The sequence below is a fragment of the Ursus maritimus genome, unplaced genomic scaffold (assembly GCF_017311325.1).
Source record: "Ursus maritimus isolate PB19 unplaced genomic scaffold, ASM1731132v1 scaffold_33, whole genome shotgun sequence".
Lineage (NCBI taxonomy): Eukaryota > Metazoa > Chordata > Mammalia > Carnivora > Ursidae > Ursus > Ursus maritimus.
In genome coordinates this window covers 22616983-22631114 of record NW_024425897.1, presented here as the reverse complement: position 1 = coordinate 22631114, position 14132 = coordinate 22616983, and the positions used below count along the sequence as shown (strand labels likewise).

The following is a 14132-nucleotide window of genomic DNA, read 5'->3' as shown; positions in this document are numbered from 1 at the left end:
TTCCCTCACACCATTTGTGCTCTTGTTAAGATGGTGAAAATAACTCCCACCTGCAGAAACCCCCTCCCCCCATTTTTCTCCCTTGGTTCTCCTTTGCCCTCCAGAAACTGACTTCCACCCCTGGGTCTTTGCTTTCAGGTGCAGCCCAAATTTCGTTACCCCTTCTACTATGAGATGTGCTGGTATGTCTTGGAAAGATACGTGTACTGTGTGACCCAGCGGTCCTACCTCACTCAGGAATACCAGAGAGAATCAATGCTTATTGGTGAGTGAAACGTGGGCCCGGCCGCCTCCCCTGCTCAGCTGGGCAGGAAGAATGTTTTCCGTGTGGCCCTTGAGAGTCCCTGGGTTTCTGGAATTCTTTTGAAACAAAGTGTGGGGCAGATTCCTAGAGACCCCTTAGGAGGGGAAGCCATCCTTGTCAACTTCCCATCTGGAATATAGAGTCCAAGAAAATGAAACTTTGACCCTGACAGAATCACCTTGGTGGCCTCCAGGTCTCGCTGAGGAACCGGTCCCAGGCGTGGTTGCTGAAACAGGGTCCCCTACGGAGCAGAGAATCCTGGTGGTTTTATTCCTCCGTGGCCTCCAGCTGGTCCCCCCATCTGCAGCCCTCCCCTGCACCGACGGGTTGGGTTTTTGTCCATATAGGAGCAGGCCCTTGAGGTGCAGCCAATCCCCAAAATCTGAGGCCAGCTTTGAGCCAGCGGGAGGGGTGACCAGGGCTGGAGACACAGCTCTGGCAGAGCAGTGGGTGGTTCTGACAGAGGCAGGAGAGAGCGTTTAGAGCTGCAGCTGCGGAACCCTGCCTTACTGCCTTTACTTAAAGGGACATCACCCCCCAAATGGCTCAGTCCTTGAATCTCCACTCCTAGGCGCCCGCCTGAGGTTGTCTCTAGGTGTGACAGTGAGCCCCGAGGAGCAATCTGGAAGAACACGGGTCTCCCCCTCTGCCTCTGAGCTGTTACTGCTGAGGGCTTTCCTGGATTCACAGTCTGCTGAGACAGACTCATTCGCTGCTTGTTTCTCATCACGGGATAGAAAAATACGATCGGTCTGTCTCCGTTAGGGTCTGCACGGTTTCTCCTGCAATCCCCAGGATTTTTAGATTCTTTTTTTCCCTCACTGTAAAAAGCCTTCTTCCCTCTTTCCCCTGACTGTCATTCTTGGTGACTTTTGGGGGTTTGAGACTGGGCATATGATGGAGAACACATGTGTCTGCTGAGGTCTTTATCGGGGAGTGCTTATTTCCCTCCTAGAAATTCAGTTTTGCCTGGGGAGTCTCTTGTGAGTCTCCTACATGTCAGATGATGCAATATTCAGGTGGTGAAAAGTCCTGAAACCCCATAACCTGCTCTCTGGAAGCTCCCAGCCTGGTAGGAAATGGGAAATTAGTCTGAAATAATGGGGCGACCCCTGTGGTTGTAGTAGCTTACACGTTCCTGTGGGGACCAGAGGCTTGATTTTGTGGCAGTCCTCAGGACCAGGAAACAGAGAGTCACTTCTCTCATTCGGATATTTAGGGCTGTAGAAGAACGTTCCCGATTCCATTCGCAGGCACAAGAAGAAAGCTTGAGGCAGCATTTGAGTCATTGAAATTTCTTGCCTCTGTTTCCCCCCGCCTCACTGCTCCTCCTGCCAAGATAAAGAGGAGACATCAGGGAGAGGCCTCGTGTATCAAATGCTAGCTGTGTGCCAGGACCCGTGCTCAGTGATTCCTTAGCGGGTCCTCACCGCAAGCGTTCAGAGGAAGCATTTTTTGCCTTATATTTTTAAAAACAGCATTATTGGGATATTGTCCCCACATCAGACAATTTAATGTGTAAAACTCAGCTTTTCCCATATTCCCAGAGCTGTGCAGCCATCACCAGTCTATTTGGGGTTGTTTTCTTTACCCCAGAAAGAAACCTGTACCCTTGTGTTATCTCCTTATCTCCCCCGCGCCCAGCCTAGGCACCCACTAATCTACTTTCTGTCTTTATATATTTCCCCCTGTTCTGGACATTTCATATGAATGGAATCGTTATATACTATATGCATTTTTGGCGTTATTTTTATATGTTGAAAAATAAAATGCCAGGTGTATGCAGAGAGGTGAAGCAACCTGTCTGAGTACACACAGCTGGGAAGAAACAGAGCTGGGATTTGATCCTATGTCTGACTGACCCCAGCCTTTCTAGAGCTGGAGGGAGGCATAGACCATTAGAATTGTCAAAAAAAGCTTGATATCCAGAGTAAAGGGGGGGAGGGCGCATAGCAAGTGAGGTTCCAGGGATTTCCAGCAGGGAGTTTGCAAGACTCATCTCAGTCTTTCTTGTGACCCTCCTGTTCCCTGTAGATGCGCCTAGAAAGCCCAGCATAGACGGCTTCTCATCTGATTCCTGGCTGGAGATGGAGGAGGAGTCCTGTGAGCAGCAGCCTCAAGAGGAGGAGAAGGAGGAGGAAGAAGAGGAGGAGGAAGAGGAAGAGGAGGGTGCAGATAAGGGGCCCAAGCCCCCCGCCGATGGCCCTCCGTCGCCTACCAGCACCCCCTCAGAGGACCAGGAAGCCTCTGGGAAGAAGCCCAAAGCACCTGCCATGCGGTTCCTCCAAAGGACTTTGTCTAACGAGTCGGAGGAAAGTGTGAAGTCCACGACGGTGCCCACAGACTACCCCAAGACGCCCACTGGCTCCCCTGCCACGGGGGTCTCCGCCAAGTGGACCCACCTCACTGAGTTTGAGCTGAAGGGCCTGAAAGCGCTGGTGGAGAAACTGGAATCCCTCCCAGAGAACAAGAAGTGTGTCCCTGAGGGCATCGAGGACCCCCAGGCACTCCTGGAGGGCGTGAAGGTGGGCAGGGGGTCGCATCTGGGCCCGGGCAGCTGAGAAGGGCCGGGTGGGTTCCCAGGGGCAGCTCAGCTCAGGGCAGTTCAGTGCAAACTGTCCCGGGGGTATATCTATGCATGGAGAGGGACTTCTGGTCCAAGCAAGCCTGCCTAGGGCTTCTGAGCCGAGGCCACCATTGAGAGCTAAAGGGGAAGCTGCCTCTGTGGTTGATAAGGAGTTCTTTCTCAGCACTTGTTGAAAATCTGAGGCTTTGCTAGCAGCAGGCATTATGGGTGTGCCCACAGTGCCATTGTTGGGTCTGGGGACAGACCCCTCCATCCTGGTCAGGAAGACTTGCTGTTCTGGGCTGGCTTCCCCCGGGGCATGCACCTGCTTCATACGACCAGGTTGTTCCTCTGGGTGGTCCTCTAGGTGGCCAGCTAAGGTGGGCCACATAGCCACCTGGGGTTCAGAGGTCTCTACGTAGAACCTGATTATTGAGCAAAGGTTCATCGAGCACCATCTGGGCTGGCCACTGGGGGAAAAGAAAGCAGGAAGGCACAGTCACTGCCCTCAGGCATCTCACCAGTTAGCGGGGTGAAGGACACTCCTCAGCCACACCAGGTGCCAGGGCTCTGGGACAGGTATGCAGAGGGCATTTGGTTTGGGCTTTGGAGGCTGCATAGGAGTTCTCCGGATGGAGAAGGCTGTTACAGGCAGAGCGCACACATGCAGTGTGTGTATTTCCCAGGACATACACTGAGACGCCTTCCCCTCTAGTAATCATCATCATAACATTTGTTGAAAACTCACTACCTGTCAGGTACCAGCGCTAGGCAAGCTACCTGAGTTATCTGCGCTTAACCGACGTGGCAGTAGGTTCAGAAAGGGTAAAGGATATGCCTGAGGTGACAGAACAGGTAAATGCGGGGAGCTGGGATGAGGACCCGTTCCCCCCATCCCCCACCAGGCAGCCTGACAGGTGCCACCAACAGAGGGAGCCATCGTACAAAATCCTTAATCCAGAGATATTTCACTTTATGTAGAAGGTGTGCCCCTCCAGGTGCTGGGAAGTGACAATCTTGTAACTGGGGGAAATTGCCAGGTAAAAGAACTCTATGGTGACCATCTCTATAAAGCAAATCTTTACTTGCTCTGGGTCTTTTTCATTGACTCTTGACATTTTTAGAGGCCATTGACCTCTCTTGAGGGTTTATGAGAATGTGCTTATACACGCAGAACTTTGCATGCTGTGTCGGGGGTCCTGGGCTCCCGAGCCTGTTCCTGGACCCCAGGTTAAGAATCCCTAATCTCGTGGCATGGAGTTTTGTATGTTAGGTTTCCTAAAGGAAACCTTAGAATTTGTCACGAGGCTCCTTTTTTCTTCTGAGGTCTTTTAAAGTAAAAATAAGGAATTTTCTTTAATAATAAAACCATCAACAGTATTGGGGACCGAAAATGTTGTAAATGAGTGAAAAACACATTCATCTTCTGAGGAACGGGTGTTCTGTGCTGTGGAAAGCTCCGTTTTCCTTTAGAAGTATCTTTGTGTCTCTGATCTGTTCGTGAGTAGTGTTCCTGGTTCCTGCTTGGTCAGATGTCTTTCTTTCCTTTTTTTTCTTTTTTGGTCAGATTTCTTTCTAGATTTGGGACTTGGCCTCTCCTGTCTGTCACCTGTACCCACCTGACGGGCCTCTGAGACTGGATTCAGCCTGGGCGCGTTGACGGTGTGGGGGAGCGCTGGGGTCAGGGTTTAGATACATTTCAAGGAGCGCAGCCTCCTCCCTCCTGTCCTCACTGTGGGGCTCAGGGGCAGGCTGTGAACATACATCTCAATTGCTATGTGCTCGTACAGGTTTTGCCATGTAGAAACTCATTTAAACCTCCCAACAACCCTTGTAGTACTTTTATTATCCTCATTTTGCAAATGAGAAAATTGAGGTACAGATAGGTTAAGGCCACACGTGCTGCTCAATGGGGGCGTCCTTGTGCTCACCTCCTGCACCGTACGGCCTTGTTTGGCTGCTGTAGACACATTTTCTCCCTTCTCAGAGGCCATCCTACATTTAGGGAGAAGGTAGTAAGGGGATTGCTTTGGCTTTCTTTATGGAATAAGCACTGGATCTGGCTTGGAATCGAGGTTGTAAATTGGCAGTCCCTGGCCAAATCCAGCCTCTGTGTTTGGCCTGCACAGTATTAAACATATTTTTGTAATTACTTGCCAACATTAAAATATCATGAGAGCCATAAAAAAAGTATCCTAGCTATCCTGGCTCATGTTCTTGCCTGGCTACAAGCAGCAGGAAGTGAGTAGCAGCTGACCTCATACACCCCAGTCCCCACCACTCCCTACTGCCTCCCTGCGTGTGTATTTTTTATTAGACTCACACATCTCTTTTTCATATACTCTAGCCACTTAGCTCACTTATTGAACTTACATTTTTTTTTTCTGTAAGACACCAGAAGAGATGATTTATTGTACATGTGTTATATTCAGCCACAAAAGAAAACAGAATTAGTCCTGAAAGTCACAGATCCAGGGCAAAGGGCCAAAAGGGGCTATTTTGTGGTATGAGCAAGGCGGGTCTTTCAGCGGTGGTCATGATCAGATGGTGGTTGGATGTTCTAGATCCACTGAATCTAGTTCTAGAAAGTAGGCATGCAGCCCAGCAGTTTATACTGCGTCCCTGGCCTCTGGCTTTCCTTCAGTCTGCTCCTGAGCTTCTGTGGGTGCACAGGCTAGCGCTTTACTTAAACCGCCATCTCATCGTTTTTCGCTTCAGCCTGCGCATTCCCCTCTTCCTCCCCTTGGCTGTCATGGCGGGGAGGTTTCCAGAAGATGGCGCTAAGGCCAAGTGAGCTCCAATTCGCCTATTTTTAGAAATATTTCTGTTCTTGAGCTTTGTCTGGGGAGGTCTTTTGTATCTTCGAGAGCTTGTGAATTGGGTAGACAGGGCTCCTTAGAGACCCAGGAGAACTGGAGCATCTGCTCGTGTCTCTACATGCTGTGTGGCCAGGAGCCTGTATGGGGGACGTGGGCCAAATGTCAGCTCCGGAACAGGAGGGTTCTTGGCTGTCCAGCCTGGCCATCAGCCCCTCATAGTCCCCCAGAGACCCAGAAAAGAGGTTGAACCCAAGACTGACCTTCAGAGTGAGGGTGTTGTCACAGAGGACGAGTAGCTTCTTCCTGGCTGCACTTCGGCTCCTTGGCTGTGTCTCCTCAGATATTGGGGTTTTGTTTGCACTGTCTGAGAAATAACACACCGCTTAGGAATGTGGGTCCAGAGCAGAAATCTTCTAGTGATATCACTACTGTTGAGTGATTTCTGTTTCTGGCCAGTGGTGGTTCCCTCTTGGTGACTGACCAGTATGATCTTTGGTCTGCTGCTTCTGGGGTGGCTCCTGGTAACCAGAGCCCCCCGGATTGAAGACAGTCCCCAAAACAGCTCAGTCTCCAGATGGCTAGGTTTTAGCTTGGCTTTTATCAAAAACCCATTTTTTCTTTCATTTGTAATGTATTTTTAAAATTTGTGGTAAAATGCACATAACACCATTTTGCCTTAAAAATTTTTTTTAACTTACTAGATAACCACTTTAGAATCTTTAAGAGTCTTCAAGAACTTACGTTTTAACCATTTTATTTTATTGAAAAAATTTTTTTTGAGATTTTTTTTTTTAAGTAATCTCCACCCCCCACTGTGGGGCTTAACCTTACAACCCCCGAGATTGAGTCACATGGCCTGCCGCATGAGCCAACCAGGCACCCCAATCTTAAAGCTCACAGTTTAGTGACTTTAAGTACATTCACAGTATTGTGCAACCATCATCTCTGTGTGGTTCAGAACATTTTCATCACCCCAGTCAGAACCCTGTCCCCACTAGTGGTCACTCCCCATTCCTGCCCCCCGCCCCCAGCCGTCTGCTTTCTGTCTCTTTTTTTTTTTTTTTTAAGATTTTATTTTATTTATTTGTCAGAGAGAGAGAGAAAGAGAGCACAAGTAGGGGAAGTGGCAGAGAGAGAGAGAGAAGCAGGCTCCCTGCTGAGCAGGGAACCCGATGTGGGGTTCGATCCCAGGACCGTGAGATCATGACCTGAGCTAAAGGCAGACACTTAATGACTGAGCCACCCAGGTGCCCCGGCTTTCTGTCTTTATAAGTTTATCCACTTTGGGTATTTCTTCTCTGTAAAAGTTCCAAGTGTTACGATGTTACATGATCGATGTAAGAAAAATTAAACATTAGAGGCTAGAGACTAGAGGCTAGAAAATGTCCCCCTCCTCAGTTCTCCCCCCGGAGGTGACCCTGCTACTCATCTATTGAACATAATTCTGGAGCTTTCCCCTCACCCCCACCTATACGTAATTTTTAAAAAATTAGATGGGCCTGTTTTGCAACTTGCTTTTGTCCCTTAAAGCTTTCTTTTTTGTGTCTTCCTTTAAGTCTAGCTTACCCTTTTTGTGGGCAGAACTTCTGAAAGTTGAGTTTGTCTTTCCCGTGACCCTGTGGTTTCAGCAGGTCCGAGAGAGCTCATCTGTACCTTGAAAACTTGCCTTCAGGGGTCTGGATTTAGATTCAAACCAAAAGGACCACCCTACTTAATTTACTTTGTGAAAAGCAGGGAGATTCCAGCATCTTGTAAAAATCCAACCAAGAAAGTCATTTCCGGGGCGCCTGGGTGGCTCGGTTGGTTAAATATCTGGCCCTTGATTTTGGCTCAGGGTGGTGAGGTTGAGCCCCACGTCTGGTTCAACACTCAGGACAGAGTCTGCTTGGGATTCTCTCTCTCCTTCTCCTTAGGCCCCTCCCCCCCTCTCAGTCGTGCTCCCTCTCTTAATAAAGAAATTAAATCTTGAAAGAAAGAAAGAAAAGAAAGAAAGAAAGAAAGAAAGAAAAAAAGAAAAAGAAAGCCAGCCACTTCCTTTCCCTGTCTTTGTGAAACCCTTGGGATTTGGCAGGAGTTACCTCAGTGACTTCCTTCTTTCAACTCACTTCTTGTACTTCGGGTGCAGGACATTGGCCTGTATCTAATGGGAAGAATAAGAAACAGGACACGAGACCCTTGAGTTCAGTTTTGGCTTCTGTTCTTCGCTGCTTGCCGTGTGGTCAAGTCACTCTCCCTTTCTGCTTATCTGCAGATAAAACAAGGGTGTTGGACTAGCTGTGCTTTATCTTTCTTGAGACCAGATTCTATAGGCCCTTGGCCGTACTGAAGTGCTTAACCGATTGAAACCCGAGTATCTTCCTGGTAAATGGGGATAATAACAGGGATCTGTGTCATTGGATTATTTTGAGGGGCAGTGAGGTCATGAACACCCAGCACTCCTAGTAAACCCTTGGAGAAAAATTAGATATTCTTAGGTAAATAGTCAAAGGAGAGCCAGGCTGGCTTTGGCCGGCTCCCCCCCCACCTTGCCAAGCTCTGCCCCCACTTCTCAGTTCCCCCATCCGTCTTCCAGGTTAGTGATCACCTTGGGTGTAAGTTTCTTAGGGCCACCATAGTAGAGAGCCACAGACTGGCTTAAAACAACAGAAACTTATTTTCTCACCGTTTTGGAGACTGGAAGTCTGAAATCAAGGCTGTGCTTACTCTGAAGGCTCCTTGTCTTTTCCAGATTCTTGCAGTTGCCTGCAGTCTTGGGCTTCCCTTGGCTTGTGGCTACGTCACTTCAGTCTCTGCCTCCACGTTCACGCGGTTGTTCGCCCTCTATGTGTGTCACCTTCTCTTCATAAGGACAGCCGTCATTGGATGAGGCCCCACCCTAATCCTCTGTGATTGGGTCCTAACGTGATTGCAGCTGCAAAGACCCCGTTTCCCAATAAGGTCACACTCTGAGGTTTTGCCCATGAATCTTGAGGGCACACTATTCAACATAAGGCATCATCGTCTTTTTCCCCTTCCATCTTGGATTGGCAACAGTAAGATGGGAGTTGCCCACATACTGTTCCTTCTAGAAGAATCTGTGCTTTCTACTAGAACTCAGGGAGAGAGCTGTGGCTCCTGATAGGAGGAAAGGAATGCATGTGACTATTGGGGGCAGGCCTGCTCCTCCTATTGACTATAGATGACTTGAAAATGCCTGGCAAGGTTGTGAAGCGTTTGGGTCTAAGTGGGTTGTGACCACTGAGGTTGGCGGTAGGAGAGTCTTTGTCAGATACCCTGCAAGGTGATTCTGCAGTGGTCATTGTGAATTAAAATAATGCCAGGCCCTCTTTCCCACAATGCCATGCCCCCCTGGCTGGCACAATGTCAGCTTGGGATGAAAATGCCAGCTCACAGCAGACAGCCCCTTTTCTTATTGCACAGAATTGTGGGACTCTCTGGAATTAGGGGGCTGGAAGAGGCATTGAGGGCCATTGTTTTCAGGTGATATATATATATACATATATATATTTTGACATTAAAGAAAGAAACCAGATATATTGCTCTTTCATCAAAACCCAAAAATAAGAGGAAAGAAAATAATCCTAAATGAAGAATACATCATCCAAACAGGTATTATCTTTTAAGACCAAAGTTTCTGGAGTCAGGCTGATTCCCAGGCGCCATCCATTAAGCACCCGAATGCTCTTGGGGAAAGTGATAAAGTGGAGAAAGAGCACTTGGCTCATCAAATTCAGCAAGGCGGCATGCATAATGCCTTACTTAGCACAGGGCCTTTAAGTGCGTGTAACCTAGAGCTGATTATTATTATTATTGTTGTTGTTGTTGTTGTTATTGTTGTTGTCATTAATATTATTATTATTACTATTATTTCAGACACTGAGGAATGAAAACAGGCCCATTTAGGGTCAAGTGTGAGAGTCTGTGAAACCCATGACTGTGGAAGGTGTGTGTACAGCTTTACTCTCTTGGGGTCATCAGTCCCGACCCCGGAACACACCTGCTTGTTTAAGCACCCCTGCCTTGCTGTTTTGCAAAATAGTAAGGTGTGGGGCCCAGACCTCGGGCACAGTTGGCTTAATTGCTCCCGCCCCTCCCCCGCACACACCTGTTTCAGAGGAGCCAAGAAGCAGGAAGCCTGGCTTGCTCCCACCCGAAAGATGACCCAGAGCCCAGAGAACGGCATGATCAGATTCAGCCGGGCTGGGGGTCTGGCCTTCAAGAGTTGCTCAGGTTGTCCTGCGGGGGGCTGGGTGTCATACTGAGCCCTGTGTCTGGTATTTTGGTTGGGTGGTGAGGGGATAGAGGACTGGCACAAGGATGAATGAGACAGGCCTCTCACCTAACAAGCTCCCAGTGTGATGGTAGAACAAGCCATGGTACTCCCAGTTCTCTGCCTGTACCGCCTCAGGGGAATGAAGAACAGCAAAGGGCCGGATACCAGAGTTCCAGACATCTGGGCACACCTACACCTGAAACATGGGTAGGTCAATCCTTTGCAGGATTAAGTTGTGGGCTCCTGAATCACGTCATTGTCCCTTTTTGTTATGTAGCTAAATCAGCTTTTAGACTGCCCTTCCAACTAAATAACCGTTACATTTCCCTGTGCTTAGAACTTCTGAAGTGGTTGAATTCTGCAAACAGAGGACAGGGGCAAGGTAGTCCAGTGGGAAATAGAAAAGAAGCCAAAGAGATTGGCCAACAGTGGTTGAGTGTTTACCGCGTAACAAGTGCCTTCCGTGCGTTATGATCCTTGCCACAAGCTGACAAGGTGGGGACTGTCATCATCCCATTTCTTAGATGGAGAAACTGAGACTTAGGAGTTGCGGTGCCTTTCCCAGATCATGTAGCTAATAGGTTTCTAACCACAGCGCGCTATGGCTAGGGTAGGGTGTTGGTTGCCTGTGGCCGCCATGACAGATGACTACAAAGTTGGTGGCTTGAAACAACAGCAACTTACTCTCTTCCAGTCTGGTCCGCCCCCGGGGAAGGCTCCAAGGACGGAATTCTTCCTTGCTCTTCCAGCTTCTCGTGATTCCTGGTGTTTCTTGGCTTGTGGCTGTGTCACTGTGGTCTCTGTCTCTGCCCTCTCGAGGCCTTCGTCGTTGTGTCTCTGTTCAAATCCCCCTCTTCTTTCTGTCATAAAGACATCAGTCATGAGGCACCTGAGTGGCGTGGTCAGTTAAGCATCTGACTCTTGGTTTCGGCTCAGGTTGTGATTTCAGGGTTATGAGATTGAGCCCGCCTTGGGCTCTGGGCTGAGTGCAGAGTCTGCTTGGGAATCTGTCTTCCTCTCCCTCCTCCCCTGAGCCCCCGGCTATGCAAGCACTCTCTCTGTCCTATAAATAAATCTTCAAAAAAAAAAAAAAAATTTAAAAAAAAAAAAAAAAAAAAAAAAGACACCGGTCACTGGATTTGGGGCGCACCCTAAATCCAGGATAAATTCATCTGGGTATCTTTAGTTGTATCTATAAAGAACCTTTTTCCAAGTAAGGTCACATTCACAGGTACCAGGGTACATACCTGCTTGAGAGATACAGTTCAACCCAGTACAGATGGGTTTTTACAGGCGGGAACAAGATGGTTGGGCTGGGGCGGAGGCAGGGATCTTGGGAGGCCTGAGGTGCATTGACACCCAGCCACCGGTGGCAAGGGGAGGACCCCTCCGTCTGCTGGGTACCCCAGAGCAGCGGTCTGAGCTGCTCCATGCCTTGTTACCCTCCCTTTACCTGTTGGTTTGGTTGCTGGTTACTGATTCTTGATGCCTGCCTCTGCTTTATCATCATCAGTTATTAATACCCACCCTACGAAGCAGTGGGGCCTCAACCCATTGTTGGCCAATTAAGCCCAGAGAGAGTTGGCGTAACAGGGAGCAGAGGCCCAGCACATCCGCTGTCTGTGGTGATCTTGTTGGGTCAAAAACAGGGCAGTTTCAGCAGAAAGAGCCTGGTGGCCCCAATCTTTCTCTTTTAGAAAGCCTGCCCCGGGCTCTCCTACTCAGAAGGTTTATAGGGTGTAACCTGGAGGGCTCTGGGCTGGTCCTGGCGCCCAGGCTTCGTAGTCTCTGCTTCCAAGAGCCCCAGGGAGTGTATAAATTCTGGCAGAGCCTAGGGATGCCAGTGACGTGATTCTCTTCAGCACAATTTATTTCTCAGAGAGACAATCCCCAATTAGAATAATCTCTTCCTGTAGCCTTTCACTAACAAGTGAAAATACTTCCCTGAGGGAAAGAACCCTGAGCGCCTCCTGGTGGCCACTGAGGGCCATGGCGGGGAACTGTTTCCTACAGAGAGAGAGAGTGTGTGCGTGTGTGTGTGTGTGTGTGTGTGTGTGTGCGTGTGAGAGAGAGAGAGAGAGAGAGAGAGAGAGAGAGATACCCCACTCCAGGGTCCTTGGGGAGGTCTCTATTAATTTTCTTATTTATTTATTTATTTATTTTTTTTTTAAATGACTTTTTGATGACTTTTTTTTAAGTAGGCTCCACGCCCAGCTTGGAGCGAGGCTTGAACTCATGACCCTGAGATCATGACCTGAACTGAGATCAAGAGTGGGACTCAACCAACTGAGCCACCCGGCGCCCCCTCTATTAATTTTTAATTATTATCATTGCTGATGTATTTATTATTGGTAATACTTACACCTTCAGTAATAGCTTTTTGTAACCAGACAGAGGCCTCACCTTGCTTGTGAATGATGGACTCCAGCTCTGATATTGAAATGACAGGAAATCTTGAGACAGTTGAGAAACTCCAGGAAAACCAAGGCGAGTGGACATTATTTTCAATCTTACGCAGAGTAGCGTTTGTATACTGGTGGCCCGTGGCCCAGACTGGCCCACAGATACTGTTTGGCTCACAGTTGTGTTTTCATTTTCGTTTTTGGGTTTTTTTTGTTTTTGTCTTTGTTTTTGTTTTTTAATTTTTCAATCAGTTGCCAGAGTTTAAGCAATTTCAAATAAAACGCTGGATCTTTGATTTCTTCTGAAAAAAAATCAGAGATCAAGTGGGGCTTTTATTCCCATGAGAGGTTAGTAGTTTGGAACGGAGTAGCATTTGCCTTCTCTTAATCGGGCCTATGGCCTCCAGTGTGCCTTAGGCCACACCATTCTTTGGGACTCTAGTCTGTGGATAACTTGTATTGTATCTGCTTAGCTCCTGGGAGCATTCGAGTTTGTCACGCCAACCTGGAGTTTGAGATTAGGGTAAGGGGGCAGGAAGTCCCATGGAAGTGATGGGCTCCCCTGCTCCCACCGTATGGTGAGATAGATCTAGCTGTACCTGTATGAGATATCTACGTATAGATATATGTGAATTGAAAGGTTTTGGCTAAACACAGAGCATCTTCCTGGAAAATATATATATATATATATTTATATATATATATTTTTAATGCTGTTTTTGGGGGTAGGGAGACCTTATTTAAAAAAAAACAACAAAAGAAAACCCTGGTGTATTGTAGAAGAGGGTGTGAAATTCATATGGACTGTTAAGAACCGTGAAATGTCCACAGAATCTTGTGCCTGTGCGGACCCACTTTGGGCACATGTGTGTCTTCTTTCTGGGATTGGGGCAAAGTTTGAGAAATGCTTTGTAGAGGAGTTAGCGGCTGAATGAGTTCTCTGTCTTGCAAGGAATAGGCGAGGGTGACTCACTTCTGTATTTGTTAATTGGATGGTAAATGTGAGTCCGGATTGTCTCCTGTAGTTGTATTTTTCAATAATGGGGTATAGATCAGCTCCAGGGGTTGCTGGAATGGTTTCCTGAGGGTTTATCACCCAGTGTTACCACCTGGGCTTGTAGTTCGATGGACCTGGTCAGTGTCAGGTTGGTTCCGTCACCTCCCAGCTGTGTGACCTTGGGCAAGTCACTTAGCCCCTCTGAACTTTAGTTTTCTGCTTTTGTGAAATGGGGAGAATCAGCCCTATCCCACAGAGAGGATTAGTCCAGAGCAAGCATTCAACAAATGCTCCTAAGAATGGTAGTAAAATCACATCTCACTTCATAAAGTCAGGGTTAGATATCACTGTTCTAAGCTGTGGCTTCCTCAAGGTCATATAGTCTGCAAGTTGTAGGTCTTCTGACTCTAGAACCAGTGCTGCCATAGGCATAACAGTAATAGCTTAACTGTGACATATTAGGTCTCCTGTGTGTACTTTCTAGAACCCCAAGTCCAGTCCTTAGGGAGGGACTGCTTTGCCCCACTCTCTTCTCCCTTTTAAAAAAATTGTGGCAGGGGCGGAGCGCCTGGCTGGCTCAGTCGGAAGAGCCTGCGACTCTTGATCTCGGGGTCATGAGTGCCAGCTCATGTTGGGCGTAGAGATGACTTAAATAAAAATAAAACACTAGGAAAATAAAAATAAAAAATTGTGGTAAATCATACATCACGTAAAATTTATCATTTTAACCATTTTTTAAATGTCCTGTTCAGGGGCAATGCGTACATTCCC

General features: G+C 48.0%; 1 protein-coding gene across 1 annotated transcript in view; it reads left to right on the top strand.

The window, feature by feature from the left end:
* The window catches only part of KDM2B (lysine demethylase 2B), a 114597-nt gene that overhangs the window by 51808 nt on the left and 48657 nt on the right, over positions 1–14132 (top strand). The window contains exons 10-11 of the mRNA XM_040619957.1: positions 139–265; positions 2339–2829. Coding sequence (XP_040475891.1) covers positions 139–265; positions 2339–2829 — 618 coding nt within the window. The remainder of the gene's footprint in view (positions 1–138; positions 266–2338; positions 2830–14132) is intronic.